The 16,106-nt window shown below is 47.1% G+C and overlaps 1 protein-coding gene across 1 annotated transcript in view; it reads right to left on the minus strand.

Moving 5' to 3' along the window:
* Nucleotides 1-6,235: 6,235 nt before the first annotated feature.
* The window catches only part of TEDC1 (tubulin epsilon and delta complex 1), a 201,261-nt gene continuing 191,390 nt past the window's right edge, over nt 6,236-16,106 (minus strand). The window contains exons 8-9 of the mRNA XM_048862429.2: nt 12,169-12,439; nt 6,236-7,530 (exon numbers count right to left, since the gene is read on the minus strand). Of these exons, the coding sequence (XP_048718386.2) occupies nt 12,203-12,439 (237 nt within the window). The 3' untranslated portion in view covers nt 6,236-7,530; nt 12,169-12,202. The remainder of the gene's footprint in view (nt 7,531-12,168; nt 12,440-16,106) is intronic.

The raw sequence follows: 16,106 nt of genomic DNA on the forward strand, positions 1-16,106 counted from the left end.
TTCATCAGTAGATCTCAAAGCACTTCACAAAGAAGGTCAGTAGCATTACCCCCATTTTACATATGGGGAAACTGAGGCACAGAGTGGTGACATGACTTGCCCAATCACCAGTAGGCCACTGGCAGAGGCAGGAATAGAACTCAGGTCTCTGAGTTACAATCCTCTATCCACTAGTCAACACTGCCTCAAGCACACTAGAAGGGATAAAGAAGAACTGCGATCTCCTGGGCATATCTGAAATATGGGGAGCTGGTTAGTGCGACTACCACATCAGTGGAGAGAGAGAGAGAGGAGAAATGGAGGTGGAATAATACTACAAAACCCTTGTCCTAGAGAAGTCAACAGTCTATAGAACATCTGCTCTGGGACAGCGCCTGAGCATCTGCTGTGGGTGAACTCTTCAGCCTCTGAGTGTGGCCAGCACGAGAGTGGGTGCCCACTTTCAGTTGTTGGTGAGGTTAAGTCTTTCCCAATGCTGGTGAGTTAGGAGGACTCCAAAGTTTATTGGGCAAACTCCGTGTTTCTTGCTCTGCTCTCTCATTGCCTTTCAAGAGGACCAATTTTTGAGCAATTGGAAAACTGCAGCGGCAGCATCTCAGTTCTTTTCTTTTTGCAATGAAAGCCCCCGTTGCTTCATCGGGGGGTGGGGGGTGCCAGGGGCACCTAGCTTCAGCAGAACATCTACCAAAGACTACAGCCCAGACTGTACTCTATTGGGTTCAAATGGAGTCTGTCCTCCAAGGTATTCCTTGGGGCAGGTGTCTCTGGAAGGACTTTTCCTTACCGCTTGGAGACCTGCTAAGGCGGAGCCAGGGGCTGGAGCAAGGCAGTGAGGCGGTGTGATAAATTAAACACACAATGTTTTTCATTCAGCTGACCAAGGTCAGCTTGAGAAAAGGAAAGCCAGCCTCTGCCCCTACCACGTACAACGGCCAGGTCTGTGCTATTTGGGGAGGTTTAAATGCCCCAATGGGAGGTGGGTGCCTCCCTCCCGTGATGACTGTGCTCTCTAGCTGTATCAATAGGTTGTTTGTAGCCAAAGGGCCAGAAGCTGCTGCTCAAGAATAGGTTTCACGGACCTTGGGCTTTCACTGTCGTCATGCACTGCAAAAGGCTTGCCCTGTGCAGCTCTTTCTACCCGCTTTAACCACGCCCTGAGGCACCTTTAATCATTTTGGCAGCCTATATAGGATGGGATTTAAAAGGCACCTAAGTCCCATTGACTCTCAATGGCACTTCCGCTCCTAAGCCAGCTCAGTGCTTTTGACAATCCAGCCCCAAGACCCAGCCGCAGCTCACAGCCCTGCACTGTGGGGTGAAATCCTGGTGTCCTTACCCATGTTTGACTTTCTCAAACTCCCATTGCCTGTGTGCCCCAGTAGGGCCCTAGTGCTTAGCCTCGGGTAACTGGAACGTAGGGTCTACTGCACAGTGCTCCTTTGCAGTGCACCCCATCGCCCCCCTCCTGTGCAGCGTGAGCACAAACTCAGGAGGAAACTCACCAGGGTGTGGAGACCCTAGGCCATGCCCTCCGCACTAGTGACATTCTGAGGCGGGGCTGTGCAGGGGACACTGTTGGAGCTCCATCTCCCTGTGTGTGTCAGGTCGTGGGGTGGGGTGCATCTCAGCACCAAATCCTGTTAAGCTCATATGGAGGAAGTCATTGGGGGTGACGTGGGGAAGGACCAGGAGAATCCACCCTTAGGCAAACCAAATGGCCCAGGACCCCTATGGGGGAGGTGCAAAGGGTAAGAAGCCACGCACTGACCTAGTGGCTGTAAAAGGTGTCTGCTGAGATAGAAGGGGAATAGAAGGGGATTCCATAGTCATGATCCCTCGCATAAGGCCCAGTTACTACGCAGGGCCAAGTGTAATTTCTCCCAGAGTGACTGACCCATCACATGCAAAACCAATACTGATGCAACTTAGAAGCTGCACAGTTAGAATGTTATGCTATCAGGAAAAACAGAAGTGAAAGTGCCTACAAGATCATTATCTCAGGCACAACACCTCTGATTAACTATCTATAGTCATTTCTTTGTTAAACAGTGACAGCGTGTTAGTGTAATGGTTCATGTCTACTTTTCTTGTTAAATGTAGGAGTGTTTTTTTAACATACAATATCCTCTCGAAACAAAATTAAATACACCGCACAGTTTGAAAGAAAATGCCTATTGAGTTGTCGGAGCATAAATCACTCACTTTCTATCCCGGTCATGCTGCAGAGAATGGATAAAGTGCTGCAGACTAGGAATGCAAAAGAAATCTATTGCAGAAAAAATCATTCTCCCAAATATACATTAGCCAAATCACAAGTGGTTTCTTCAATTTTTCCTTGAAAGTTTCATAGATTTGTGAGCTGATCTTACAGTCAGTTGCCCATTCAACTCCTGGACTACATTAGGAATTGCAGCAATCAATCTACATTAATAAATCACCCTTCTTGCACAGCACAACTTGCAGCCCCAGCAGTGAGACACATGGTTAAAAGTATTGTCAGTGACAGACTCAAGGGCCAACGCAGAGCACATGAAATAGCTCACAGCACCTTCCACGCACCGACAGGGAGCTGGGGTGTGCAAGGCGTTTCACTTGTGTTGACTTGCCATCTAGAGGGGTCCCCCAGCCTTCCTCATGCCAGCAGTCACCGAGGCAGCACATTCAACCCCTGGGAGGAGGCGTGGTACACCAAGTAGCATCTGCACATTCAGAAAGAAGCCATATCCAGCCCTCTTTGGTGCCATGGCTGCAACACAAAGAGCTCTTTCAGGTAGGTGTGAAACTCGCCCAGGGCCCTGCAGAGATCTATCCTGGTCATAGGAGCTGAAAGGCTGCATGCAATCTGAAAGAGCTTCTCCAGCTCCTTTATTTGCTCCATTCAGGGCCTTTTCCATACACCTGAGCAAGCCAGAAGGATTAGAAGAGGGCAGGGGTTACTGCCTTTCTGGGGCAGAACAGAGCACCGCCCTCAGAGCTGTGAAGATAGATAGATAGATAATATGCATGTAGACAGATGGACTACCCTAGTTCACCTATCAGCCTGTGTCCATTAGAATACTAGTGTGGCATTCGAGCTGTGGAGCTGGGTGACTCATTTCCAGGTGAGTTGAGCTCTGCTCCCGGAGCTGACACAGCTTGGGGTCTGTGACATCGTTTTCGCAGATGACTCCAACTTGATGTTCAGAGCTTTAATGATTCACGGCTTGTGTCGGCAGGGTAAGGAACCCTCCACCCTGGGGACAAATGACAGAGAAGGTAGGAGATGGATGGGAAAAAGAGGGAGAGCGAATTCACTTTGGAAGAGCTGGATTCTCCATCACTTGGAGTCTTCCCATCAATATCAGGTTGCTCCTTCTGCTCAAGATCAACCAGTAATGGGCTTGAGGAAGGAAGCCCTGAGTGGTGTACTCTGGCCTGTGCTATGCCGGAGACTAGATAGTCATAATTGCCCCCTTCTGGCCTTAAAATCTGCGAATCTCTGAAGATAATAAAGGGAGGGAGGAGCCAGGGTTAAAATGGCTCAAGATAACATTACTCATGATATTGCAAACGTCATTCACTGAGGCAATCGGCCCCACACCACTGAACAATGATTGGCTCTAGGAGATCATTTGGCCCTTATTTTTCACCTCACTGTGTTCCATAGCTGGGCTACTTTAGCATCATTCATTTCCCCCTCCTCACAGGCCTGCTTTAATCTGGGGCTTCTTTTCCCAGCAATAGAGCACAGAAGCCATTCGCATTTCCCTGAGCCCAGCTAGCAGCACTAACATGCTCTGCATTTCTGCTGCCCTTCCTCTCTCCCTGCACTTTAGCTGACCCCTTCTTTCCCAGAACAACCAGAGGCCAGGCAGCAGCACTTCAAGCATTCTTGGCACTATTTGTTCATAAACTTGCCCTGCTGTTTCAGGAACCTCTCTTCTTGCCTTGGTAAAATGAAAGCTGTTGCATTGCAAATTTGGACGCTGAAGGTGCAAATTTGCCCACCTCAAATGCTGCCACAAAAGGCACGTTCTTTATGAGTCAGTCATATGAGTAGCAGCATGCTATAAACAGCCTATTAAAAGCATGCTTTCTCAGGCAAATGCTGCTTCAGTGGCTAGTCAGAAGAGTATTTCCTTCACTGAGACACTAAATTAATATTGGTGCCTGGCAGACATAATGATGCTGAGTAAATAACCTGCAATTGAGTTTCATTGTTATGATGCTTTTTGTTGTTGTTTTAGCCCCAAGAAAATGGCAATGAAATGGAAAGAAAGCAAACAGAAGTCGGTGAGTGCCTGAAATAAATGTGTGTTTTGAGAGAGAGATTAATACTGAATCAAAGGTGGTTTAATATCCCTTCCAAAGTGTTTGTTAGCATTAACTGTTGTAACATCTTACCCACGTAAGTGTCCCATTGTTTTTCGAATCTTGCAAAGTTCTTGATCTCAGTGCTATCACGTGGCAATAAGTTCCGCAGTCTAATTGCATTCCACTAAGACCAGACAGCGAGTGTGTGGGTTTGGGATCTCTAAGTACAGACACAACAGAGAAGCCATAGTAATTCCAGTTAACCAACAGAGTGAGTCTGGATTGAAGTAGAATTTGGCTCAGTGCAGCTAAAGCACAGAGATAGAAACAACATGGCAAAGGGGGACATGGTCTAGTAAATAAAGTCTGGCTAGCACCATAGCATTTAGCAGCTCCCAGCACAGGCCAGGATGCCATTGTGCTGGGCAGAGACAGTCCCTGCCAAAGGAGTTTATAATCTAAGTATATGACAAGAGATAACGGCTGGAGACAGATCGGACAGCACAAGGAAATAATGAGACACTGCTGCTGAGCAGGGTGGGCAGGGCTTTCTGCCCCCCAGCAGCACGACTGCTGTCAAGTTCTTTGTGTTCTGTTCTTGGTACTGCCATAAGCTTTTGTGTGACCTTGAACCATTTGTAACACTGGCCTACATCCGTCACCATGGCTGGTTTGAGGAAGCTCAGTTCAATTCTCACAGGTCACCAAATAGCTGCCATTTGGGTGGTTTTCAGTCACTGCTCAGCAGGGCCAGATTGAACCCAGTTCCCTTTCTGGGCTGGTTTTTCTACCTGTGGGTAAGTGCTCGTTGGTTAGCAGCAGGAGTTGTATTTGGCACATCTGAGCTGATGCCAGTTGAAGAGGGGTTCTACCCTTTTGTAGAATAGACAGACTGGAGGTCAGTCAGGTAGCGATGGGCACAGCAGTCATATTAATTTACGGCGTGTTATTCTAAAAAGATGTTTTAAAGACCTAACATTATTGCCATACAAAGTGGCATTAGTCAAGTAGAATAGAGGCATCTCCATATGGGAGGTTAACATTACAAAATACACATTAGGGTTTTTTTAATTAATCAGTCTAAGCAAGAAGAATGCATTTAAAAATCTAATTAGAAAACTCATTTACTTTAAAGAACCAGAATGAATTAATATTAAACCTCAGAGCCATAAAGTCGATAGAACAAACTACCATGAGGTGAATTATGGATGCTTCCTTTCTTTTAAAGAGTCATCTTGTGAAAATGACAGAAGAGATCATGATATTGTTACCAAATTTGTCTGTTACTTTGGGGTATGCTTATTTATTAGGGTTACTCTTCTTGGGCAGGGTGCTGTAATTCTATCAATGTTCTGCTTGTGTCACTTGTGTTCTCATACGGCGCTCTACTTCTCCTTTCTGCAAGTCCTCTCCCAATGGAGCTATCCTGCAGGACCTAGGTTCCCCAGCACTAGGTTCTTCCAGCCCCAGAATCAGACAAACACACACACACACACACATTAACTGAGCCCATCTGAGAGGACCGGGTTAATCAGCACTCCCAAGCTGACCCTTTATATATCCCTGGACCTGGTAGGCTGCGTTGAGCAGCACTTCCAATCTGTCACCCTCATATGCCATGGGCACCACACTGGAATAGAGTACACATGAGCAGACTGGGTCGAGCAGCACTTTCAAGCTGCCTCCCTTATACGCCACTGGACTCATCAGGCTGGGTCAAGCAGCACTTTCAATCTGCCACCCTCGTATGTCCCAGATTCAGCACGTCCTTATCCCCACTTTCACATTATAATTGTTCTGGTAGTAACCCACTTGATGAGCAAACCCCACAGGATTTTTGGGCGCTGCAGGGATCTTTGGCTTATGTGTGACAAGCGTTGCTGCAGAGCGAATGGGGAAGCCCAAAAACACCCACGAGGAGGGGGAGAGAGAGGCAAGCAGCTTAACCATGAAATTTATTTATTGCCAGGTAATAACCATACAAGGGAAGCCAAAAAAAACCCAACCAGTTATGATATTAAATCTAACTTAAATTTGATTATAAAAGTCAGGTTTAGAAAACTATAACTGATCACACAAATCAGCATCAGAACCTAGAGAGAGCTGGGTTCTCACCACTCCGTGGAGCTTGAATCGATCAAGGGTCCCAGGTGATGGTGGTAGCCGAGGGTCTGGAGTGATGAAGACGGGCAGAGCCCCCAACATGATCAGTCAGGAGATGAAGTCCCAATGGAACTGATGCAGATTTTGGATCCAGGCATCAGAGCACTTACTTGAGCGTGGTAGGGGTTTTTGTAGGGAAAGAACAATGGTCCAAGGGAGAACACTAGATTTCTTTATGGGTAAACTGATGGCTCAAGGGAATATACCAAAGTTGTTTTGTTCAGGCTAGACAATAGAAACTGATCATTCCTGGCTATGGGAGGTGTTCCCTCGAGGGAGCTCACAATGCAATTAGGCAGCTTCAGTATTTAGGATACCAATAAGGGATTTATTACTAGAATTGGTCTGATAACTACTGAGCTGAGTGTGCAGGCGTGGGTTCATTAACATCTGGAGCAGAGGTCCCCCATCATGCAGTGCTTTCCTGCTTTTCTGGTCCCAGAGTTCAGTGCGGTTCTTGCCTTGTAATCTCTGTTCTCCATTCTGTATGCTAATACAGATTTCTCCCTCTCCTATCTTCAATGCAAATGAGGCTAGGGGAGTTTCCTTAATCCTGTCACTCTTGTCCGAAGGGGTTTAGGTGGGTCTCCCACTGCCTTTCCATTGCTTTTTGTAAGTCTTTCTTCTGATTGGCTTTGGTTCAAGCAGAGGCTGGGACGGGGGGTCAGGGGAGGAAGGTCTTTCATGAGTCAGACAGGCTTCCCACGAACACAGAGCTGACAGGTAACAATATTTGATGCCCTCTCATCCTGTATTTCTAAAACCAATTGTGAGTCTTTCTGTAACCTTACAGAATAAATAAAGAGGAGACATCATCTTCCTAACTGTCAGGATGATTAAGCACTGGAATAAATTGCCCAGGGAGGTTGTGGAATCTCCATCGCTGGAGGTTTTTAAGAGCAGGTTAGACAAACACCTGTCAGGAATGGTCTAAATAATACTTTGTCCTGCCATGAGTGCAGGGGACTGGACCAGATGACCTCTCAAGTTCTCTTTCAGTCCTATGATTCTATGTCTCTCTGCATCCTGTGAAATAATCCGCAAACTTCTGTCATTCTGGGTCAGCAACTATACCTGTGATTTAGCAATAAGAAAATAAAATAAAATACAACACAGTAGAGAATCATAGAATATCAGGGTTGGAAAGGACCTCAGGAGGTCATCAAGTTCAACCCTCTGCTCAAAGCAGGACCAATCCCCAACTAAATCATCCCAGCCAGGGCTTTGTCAAGCCTGACCTTAAAAACCTCTAAAGAAGGAGATTCCACCACCTCCTTAGATAACGCATTCCAGTGCTTCATAGAATCATAGAATCATAGAATATAAGGGTTGGAAGGGACCCCAGAAGGTCATCTAGTCCAACCCCCTGCTCGAAGCAGGACCAATTCCCAGTTAAATCATCCCAGCCAGGGCTTTGTCAAGCCTGACCTTAAAAACCTCTAAGGAAGGAGATTCTACCACCTCCCTAGGTAACGCATTCCAGTGTTTCACCACCCTCTTAGTGAAAAAGTTTTTCCTAATATCCAATCTAAACCTCCCCCACTGCAGCTTGAGACCATTACTCCTCGTTCTGTCATCTGATACCATTGAGAACAGTCTAGAGCCATCCTCTTTGGAACCCCCTTTCAGGTAGTTGAAAGCAGCTATCAAATCCCCCCTCATTCTTCTCTTCTGCAGGCTAAACAATCCCAGCTCCCTCAGCCTCTCCTCATAACTCATGTGTTCCAGACCCCTAATCATTTTTGTTGCCCTTCGCTGGACTCTCTCCAATTTATCCACATCCTTCTTGAAGTGTGGGGCCCAAAACTGGACACAGTACTCCAGATGAGGCCTCACCAGTGTCGAATAGAGGGGAACGATCACGTCCCTCGATCTGCTCGCTATGCCCCTACTTATACATCCCAAAATGCCATTGGCCTTCTTGGCAACAAGGGCACACTGCTGACTCATATCCAGCTTCTCGTCCACTGTCACCCCTAGGTCCTTTTCCGCAGAACTGCTGCCTAGCCATTCGGTCCCTAGTCTGTAGCTGTGCATTGGGTTCTTCCGTCCTAAGTGCAGGACCCTGTACTTATCCTTATTGAACCTCATCAGATTTCTTTTGGCCCAATCCTCCAATTTGTCTAGGTCCTTCTGTATCCTATCCCTCCCCTCCAGCGTATCTACCACTCCTCCCAGTTTAGTATCATCCGCAAATTTGCTGAGAGTGCAATCCACACCATCCTCCAGATCATTTATGAAGATATTGAACAAAACCGGCCCCAGGACCGACCCTTGGGGCACTCCACTTGATACCGGCTGCCAACTAGACATGGAGCCATTGATAACTACCCGTTGAGCCCGACAATCTAGCCAGCTTTCTACTCACCTTGTAGTGCATTCATCCAGCCCATACTTCCTTAACTTGCTGACAAGAATACTGTGGGAGACCGTGTCAAAAGCTTTGCTAAAGTCAAGAAACAATACATCCACTGCTTTCCCTTCATCCACAGAACCAGTAATCTCATCATAGAAGGCGATTAGATTAGTCAGGCATGACCTTCCCTTGGTGAATCCATGCTTCACCACCCTCCTAGTGAAAAAAATTTTCCTAATATCCAACCTAAACCTCCCCCACTGCAACTTGAGATCATTACTGCTTGTTCTGTCATCCCGTACCACTGAGAACAGTCTAGATCCATCCTCTTTGGATGGTAGTTGAAAGCAGCTATCAAATCCCCCCCCCCATTCTTCTCTTCTGCAGACTAAACAATCCCAGTTCCCTCAGCCTCTCCTCAGAAGTCATGTGTTCTAGTCCCCTAATCATTTTTGTTGCCCTCCGCTGGACTCTTTCCAATTTTTCCACATCCTTCTTGAAGTGTGGGGCCCAAAACTGGACACAGTATTCCAGATGAGGCCTCACCAATGTCGAATAGAGGGGAATTATCATGTCCCTCCATCTGCTGGCAATGCCCCTACTTATAACAGCCCAAAATGCCATTAGCCTTCTTGGCAACAAGGGCACACTGTTGACTCATATCCAGCTTCTTGTCCACTGTAACCCCTAGGTCCTTTTCTGCCAAACTGCTGCCTAGCCACTCGGTCCGTAGTCTGTAGCAGTGCATGGGATTCTTCTGTCCTAAGTGCAGGACTCTGCATGTGTCTTTGTTGAACCTCATCAGATTTCTTTTGGCTCAATCCTCTAATTTGTCTAGGTCACTCTGTATCCTATCCCTACCCTCCAGCATATCTACCACCCCTACCAGTTTAGTGTCATCTGCAAACTTGCCGAGGGTCCAGTCCACGCCATCCTCCAGATCATTAATGAAGATATTGGACAAAACCGGCCCCAGGACTGACCCTTGGGGCACTTCACTTGAAACCGACTGCCAACTAGACATGGAGCCATTTATCACTACCCATTGAGCCCAAAGATCTAGCCAGCTTTCTATCCACCTTATAGTCCATTCACCCAGCCCATACTTCTTTAACTTGCTGGCAAGAATACTGTGGGAGACCGTATCAAAAGCTTTGCTAAAGTCAAGGAATAACATGTCCACTGCTTTCCCCTCATCCACAGAGCCAGTTATCTCGTCATAGAAGGCAATTAGATTAGTCAGGCATGACTTGCCCTTGGTGAATCCATGCTGACTGTTCCTGATCACTTTCCTCTCGTCTAAGTGCTTCATAATTGATTCCTTGAAGACCTGCTCCATGATTTTTCCAGGGACTGAGATGAGGCTGACTGACCTGTAGTTTCCAGGATCCTCCTTCTTCCCTTTTAAAAAGATGGGCACTACATTAGCCTTTTTCCAGTGATCCAGGACCTCCCCCGATCGCCATGAGTTTTCAAAGATAATGGCCAATGGCTCTGCAATCACATCCGCCAACTCTTTTAGCACTCTCGGATGTAGCGCATCCAGCCCCATGGACTTGTGCTCATCCAGCTTTTCTAAATAGTCCCGAACCACTTCTTTCTTCACAGAGGGCTGGTCACCTCCTCCCCATGCTGTGCTGCCCAGTGCAGTAGTCTAGGAGCTGACCTTGTTCGTGAAGACAGAGGCAAAAAAAGCATTGAGTACATTAGCTTTTTCCACATCCTCTGTCACTAGGTTGCCTCCCTCATTCAGTAAGGGGCCCACACTTTCCTTGACTTTCTTCTTGTTGCTAACATACCTGAAGAAATCCTTCTTGTTACTCTTAACGTCTCTTGCTAGGTGCAACTCCAGGTGTGATTTGGCCTTCCTGATTTCACTCCTGCATGCCTGAGCAATATTTTTATACTCCGCCCTGGTCATTTGTCCAATCTTCCACTTCTTGTAAGCTATTTTTTGTTTCAGAGTAGCAGCTGTGTAAGTCTGTATCCGCAAAAAGAAAAGGAGTATTTGTGGCCTCTTAGAGACCAACAAATTTATTTGAGCATAAGTTTTTGTGAGCTACAGCTCTGATGAAGTGAGCTGTAGCTCATGAAAGCTTATGCTCAAACAAATTTGTTAGTCTCTAAGGTGACACAAGTACTCCTCTTCTTTTTTGTGTTTAAGATCAGGAAGGATTTCACTATTAAGCCAAGCTGGTCATCTGCCATATTTACTATTCTTTCTCCACATCGGGATGGTTTGTCCCTGTAACCTCAATAAGGATTCTTTAAAATACAGTGAGCTGTCCTGGACTCCTTTCCCCCTCATGTTATTCTCCCAGGGGATCCTGCCCATCAGTTCCCTGAGGGAGTCAAAGTCTGCTTTTCTGAAGTCCAGGATCTGTATTCTGCTGTTCATGGTCACTTTTCCCATCTACTTTTGCTTCCCCTACTAATTCTTCCCGGTTTGTGAGCAGCAGGTCAAGAAGAGCTCTGCCCCTGGTTGGTTCCTCCAGCACTTGCACCAGGAAAGTGTCTCCTATACTTTCCAAAAACTTCCTGGATTGTCTGTGCACTGCTGTATTGCTCTCCTAGTAGATATCAGGGTGATTGAAGTCTCCCATGAGAACCAGGGCCTGCAATCTAGTAACTTCCGTTAGTTGCCAGAAGAAAGCCTCATCCACCTCATCCCCCTGGTCTGGTGGTCTATAGCAGACTCCCACCACGACATCACCCTTGTTTAAGGTGTTTGAGGTTTTCCTTGGGGTGTAGGTGGGGCCTTGGGCTACCCCCAGTGGTAGGGTGTTGTCTCGGGTTGCCCCTTCTGGTATCCACTCCAACTGCTACCAGCTTTCTTCTTCTCTGCCACCTCCACCCATTTGGTTCCGATCTCCCCAGCCTCAATTACAGTTTTGGGCTTCCCATCTAGGATGTATCTTTCTATTTCCTCAGGAACACCCTCTACGAACTGCTCCATTTGCATGAGGAGAGACAGATCTCCCCGAGATTTAACACTTGCTCCTGATATTCGGGCATCCCAATTTTTTACAACGTGGTAGGCGTGTCGGGAAAATGCCACCTTAAGGCTCTGAACCACCAATGGGCATCCTCGGGTGTTAGCCCCATTCTAATTCTGGCCTTTTGTTTAAAAAGTTCGTACTTGTTCATGTGTTCTTTAGGCATTTCAGCTGCCACCTCTGCTAAACATCCACTGAGTTGCTGCCTCAGCTCCACCATATACTGGTCTATAGGGGTGTTGCTCCCAAGGCAGGCCCTTTCGAAATTTTCTAAGAAGAGCTCTGTATCATCACCTACCTTATAGGTGGGGAATTTCTTGGAATGGGGAGGGGTACCTGGAGAAGGACTGTTAGGGTTACCTGGTTGATCCAGTTTAGCCTTTTCCAGCTCTAATCACTTCATCTCTAACTCCACTTCCAAGCGCTTCGCCTGCATTTCCGCTTCCAAGTGCTTCGCCTGTCTCGTCTCCTCTCCTCCGCTTCCAACTCCAAGCGCTTCACCTCCCTTTTGTCCTCTGCTTCCAAGAGCATCATCTTTGGGAAGACTGGTTTTTCTAAGGTTTCGGTGCCTGACCTCAACCTCATGCACAGGGTGCTGCACTCTTAGCCTAACTATTTTGTTGCCACGATGCTAGAAAAGAAAAAAAAATAAACTGCTTGTTAGATTCCCTGGCTTGGCAGGCTGAACCCTCTGGTTGCCTGTTCCCCCTCAGGCAGCAAAGGAAAAAGAAAGAAAAGAAAAGAAAACTCCCTGGCTTTCAAGCAGCCAAAAGGAAAAATAGGTCATTTTCAGATTCTGAGGTCTGTGCTTCTGGTTCAAAATGATCCCACCACTCTGCCACCATGTCAAGGCTGAATCCCCACTCTGTCACTGAGTGCAGAACGTGGGGGCCCCCAAGGATTCTAAAAATTAATACTGGCCACTCCAGGCTTGTATTAAACTCCCAAGGGTATAGCTTTTCTCTGACCTTGGCTTGGTAAATGCTGCCACCACCCAAATGCAAAAAAACAAAAACAAACAAAAAAAACCCTTGGACCCAGGAAGGAGTACTTGGGAATTCCTCCCTATGGGGTACCCTCAAGCCCTTTCTCGCTCACACACACACACCCACCCTGCCTCCAGGGAAGAGTTAAGGAAGAAAACAAAGGAAATTAGCTGTTGCCACCGGCTAATCAAAAAGCATAAGCACAGACATCTTAGGATACCAAAAATCCAATCCTGTTCTTAAAAACGTAAATTTTATTAAAAACAAAAAGAAATCATCTGGAATTTAGGCTTTTGCTAGATTTCAAAAGAGCAGTTCCAAAAATCAAGTACCCAAAATAGCTTTCTTGGGGGTTCAGCTTAAAGGTTACACGCAAACTAAAGCATCTGGGGTTAGCACAGAAGTCATCCACAAGCCAATAAGAAATAAAAGAAATAAACCTAATCGCGTTGTTTTTAGACATTCCCTAATTTTACTTACATATCTGAGGCTCTAGATAAGTAGGTATGAGGTATGCATGTACTGCTCCGTGTCCGTGCAGTTCAGAGAACAACAGACAAAGGGAAAGTTTCTTTCCCAATTTTAAAAAGTTCTACCTTCCCATTGGCTCCTTTGATCAGGTGCCCACTCCTTTTTTTTTTTTAACCTGTGGGAGTGTTAACCCTTTACATGTAAAGCAAGCAGAGAACAGACCAAGAGGGATTTTACAGCTGGCTGGCTGGGTGTCCATCAAAGGGAGCTACTCTTGATGTATCACAGTGCCCGCTGGCATGAAATCAAATTGACACCTGATAAGTCCTTTCCAAGGGCCTGGGAGGAGGAAATGGTTGAGGGTATGTGTTTATTCTCTGTTTTTCCCAAGAGTCAGAGGGAAGAAAAAATACCGGGCAGCTAGGAGTAGGCTCACAGTAGGTGTGAGTTAGATGTAGTATCAGAGAAATTCATCATAGGAGTTAGCTCTGGCTGTAGAATTCAACACGCACTTTCCCAGAGAGTGTAGCTGCAGCTTCCTAGAGATTTCTGTGACTTCCTCCCCCACTATAGCCCCCCCAGCACTATAACCCCCCCTGCCTCTCCCCAAGGAAGCAGAATGACAGTGGGGGAGAGGATCAGTCACAAGAGGCAAAGGGATTAGGACGTAGGCTAGGGCGAGCACTGGGAGTGAGGATGGTGTAGGGCAGGAACCAATGAGCCATAGCAACAAGCCACAAAGGGCTGTTTCTTCCTTTGAACTAACCAGAGGGGGATGAGGTGGTGCGGTGCAGTGCAGGGTGAGCTTTTGGGAGCCGCACTCACTTTCCCAGGTCCCTGCAGATTGGCAGCCAGTACCTCCCCATGGCTTCACTCTCCATCTCCGATCACACCAGCAGTAAGTCACCCCAGGCAGACCCTGCCAAGGCCTTGACAGAACGTCTTGGCTGGCTGAGTCTTGTGCCCTGTAACTAGAGTGGGTTTGGTTTTGCAAAGCTAAAAGCTGCCCTGGCACTAGGTCTGGGCTGGGGCCTGGTTTGGGATTTACATTGACAGTTTATAAACACAACACAAGGAATAATTATTATATAGGAATGTAGCATAGATCTAGCCCAACTTGTTCCATATGTTGGGCCGTTCCTTAGACTGTGAGCTCTCTGGTGCAGTGACTGTCCTGTTTGTAGGGCACACAGCCCAACAGAGTCCTGATCTGGGGTATGGTTCCTAGGAGGTGCAACTTTAATTGGCTGAGCAAGGCAAGGCCTTGAAGCCTTACAGACAGAGAGAGGCTGTGGGGCTGAATGTAATGCAATGGCTTTTGAAATCCGCATCAGAGAATTGAAAAAAGTTCAGGGAACCATCTATGTATCAATGGGCAGAACCTTAGTGACTGACGGGTAGGAGGACTGGCTGGAGTTGGGCAAGGGGCCTGGGTGGGCATACAGCTCAGCCTACATAAGCAAAACAGCGTATGAACTTCTAGTACAAATAAATAATAATAATGATGATAATAATTAACTGTTTTTTACTACATCACAGGTGCTTATGGCCTGATTCAAAGCCAGCTGGGTCCATGGAAAGACTACCAAAGGTTTTGGATCAGCTCCTGGTGCCTGGACAGACAGATATTAACATACTGGATAAATCCGAATAAACATGCATCCCAAGGGAGGAGGGCGTTCCCATGAGGGAGGGAAGAGGAAAGCATGGTGGATTCAGTCCTTACCTAGCCCCAGAGGAGCCAATCCCACCCAAAGAGCTGGCTGGGGGGAAGTTGAGACAAACACCTGCAGTTCCGCAATGGGACAGCAGCTGGAATAGCCGAAGCAGGGAACTTTTAGCTCGCATTACAATGATCCTCATAACTTGGAGGGATTGCAGGCTTTTCACAGCTCCATAGGGCAAAGTCAACAGCATGGATGTTGCTGCCAGACTGACTAGCTCTGCAAATGCGGCACCCCTCACTCACGGCACTCCAGACTGAACACTGATCAGTAGGGTACGTGGCCCCGCTCCCATGGTCTGACTCTCCAATTCAGTCCTTCCCTGCTTTCCTTGGTCCTGGTTTCTCCAGAGCGGCTGTGGGGCTTGTAGGTATCAGAGGCCTCTAGCAGAGCAAACAAGAACTCAGGCTCTACTTGCCAGTGTGCTAATAAAAGCTGGGAGGTGAGAGTTGGCGGAAGCTGAAATCCACCTCTGAAATGGCTGGCTGCCCCAGAGTTAGTTGTTCACTGGCTTCTGATGTGCAACTGGCCAAGCTACACACCAGCCTGTAACTCAAATATTTATTAGCAATGCTCGGTGCTAAAATCAAAGCACAAGATGCAAGCGATGTGATGCTCTGTACCAGACCCAGCTGACACAGAGCCCACGGGTGAGACGGGAGCTTGCTGGGGCTGCCTGCTCCTCTGCCTGACACAGCAGCATGCTAGAGGAGAGGAGAGTGACTAGCTGGCTGGCTGCTGGCGCGCTCTCCACTGTAAAGACAACTGCTCAGACACTCCTACTTCCGGCACTCCCTCCAGGTAAGAGACTATGTCCTTTCTGTTCTCTTACACAAGTGTAAATCCAGAGTAATTCTGTTCGCTACAGTTCTCAAGTCATTATCCTTCATACACCCCATTGACTTCCAGTTTGTCTACATCCTTCTGTACCCGTGCCTTAGTGGGTCACAACTGAGAATGTCAAATTCAGGATAAACTACTGAGAAATAGGGCAAACACTACCTAAAACTGGTGGTTATTCTTTTATATGATATACCAAACCAGCCACAAAAGTAAACTCCTGTTTCACCACACTGGCTGACAACAAAACGTAAAGGCAGTTTCCTCAGGCATTCCA

The sequence above is a fragment of the Caretta caretta genome, chromosome 8 (genome assembly GCF_965140235.1).
Source record: "Caretta caretta isolate rCarCar2 chromosome 8, rCarCar1.hap1, whole genome shotgun sequence".
Lineage (NCBI taxonomy): Eukaryota > Metazoa > Chordata > Testudines > Cheloniidae > Caretta > Caretta caretta.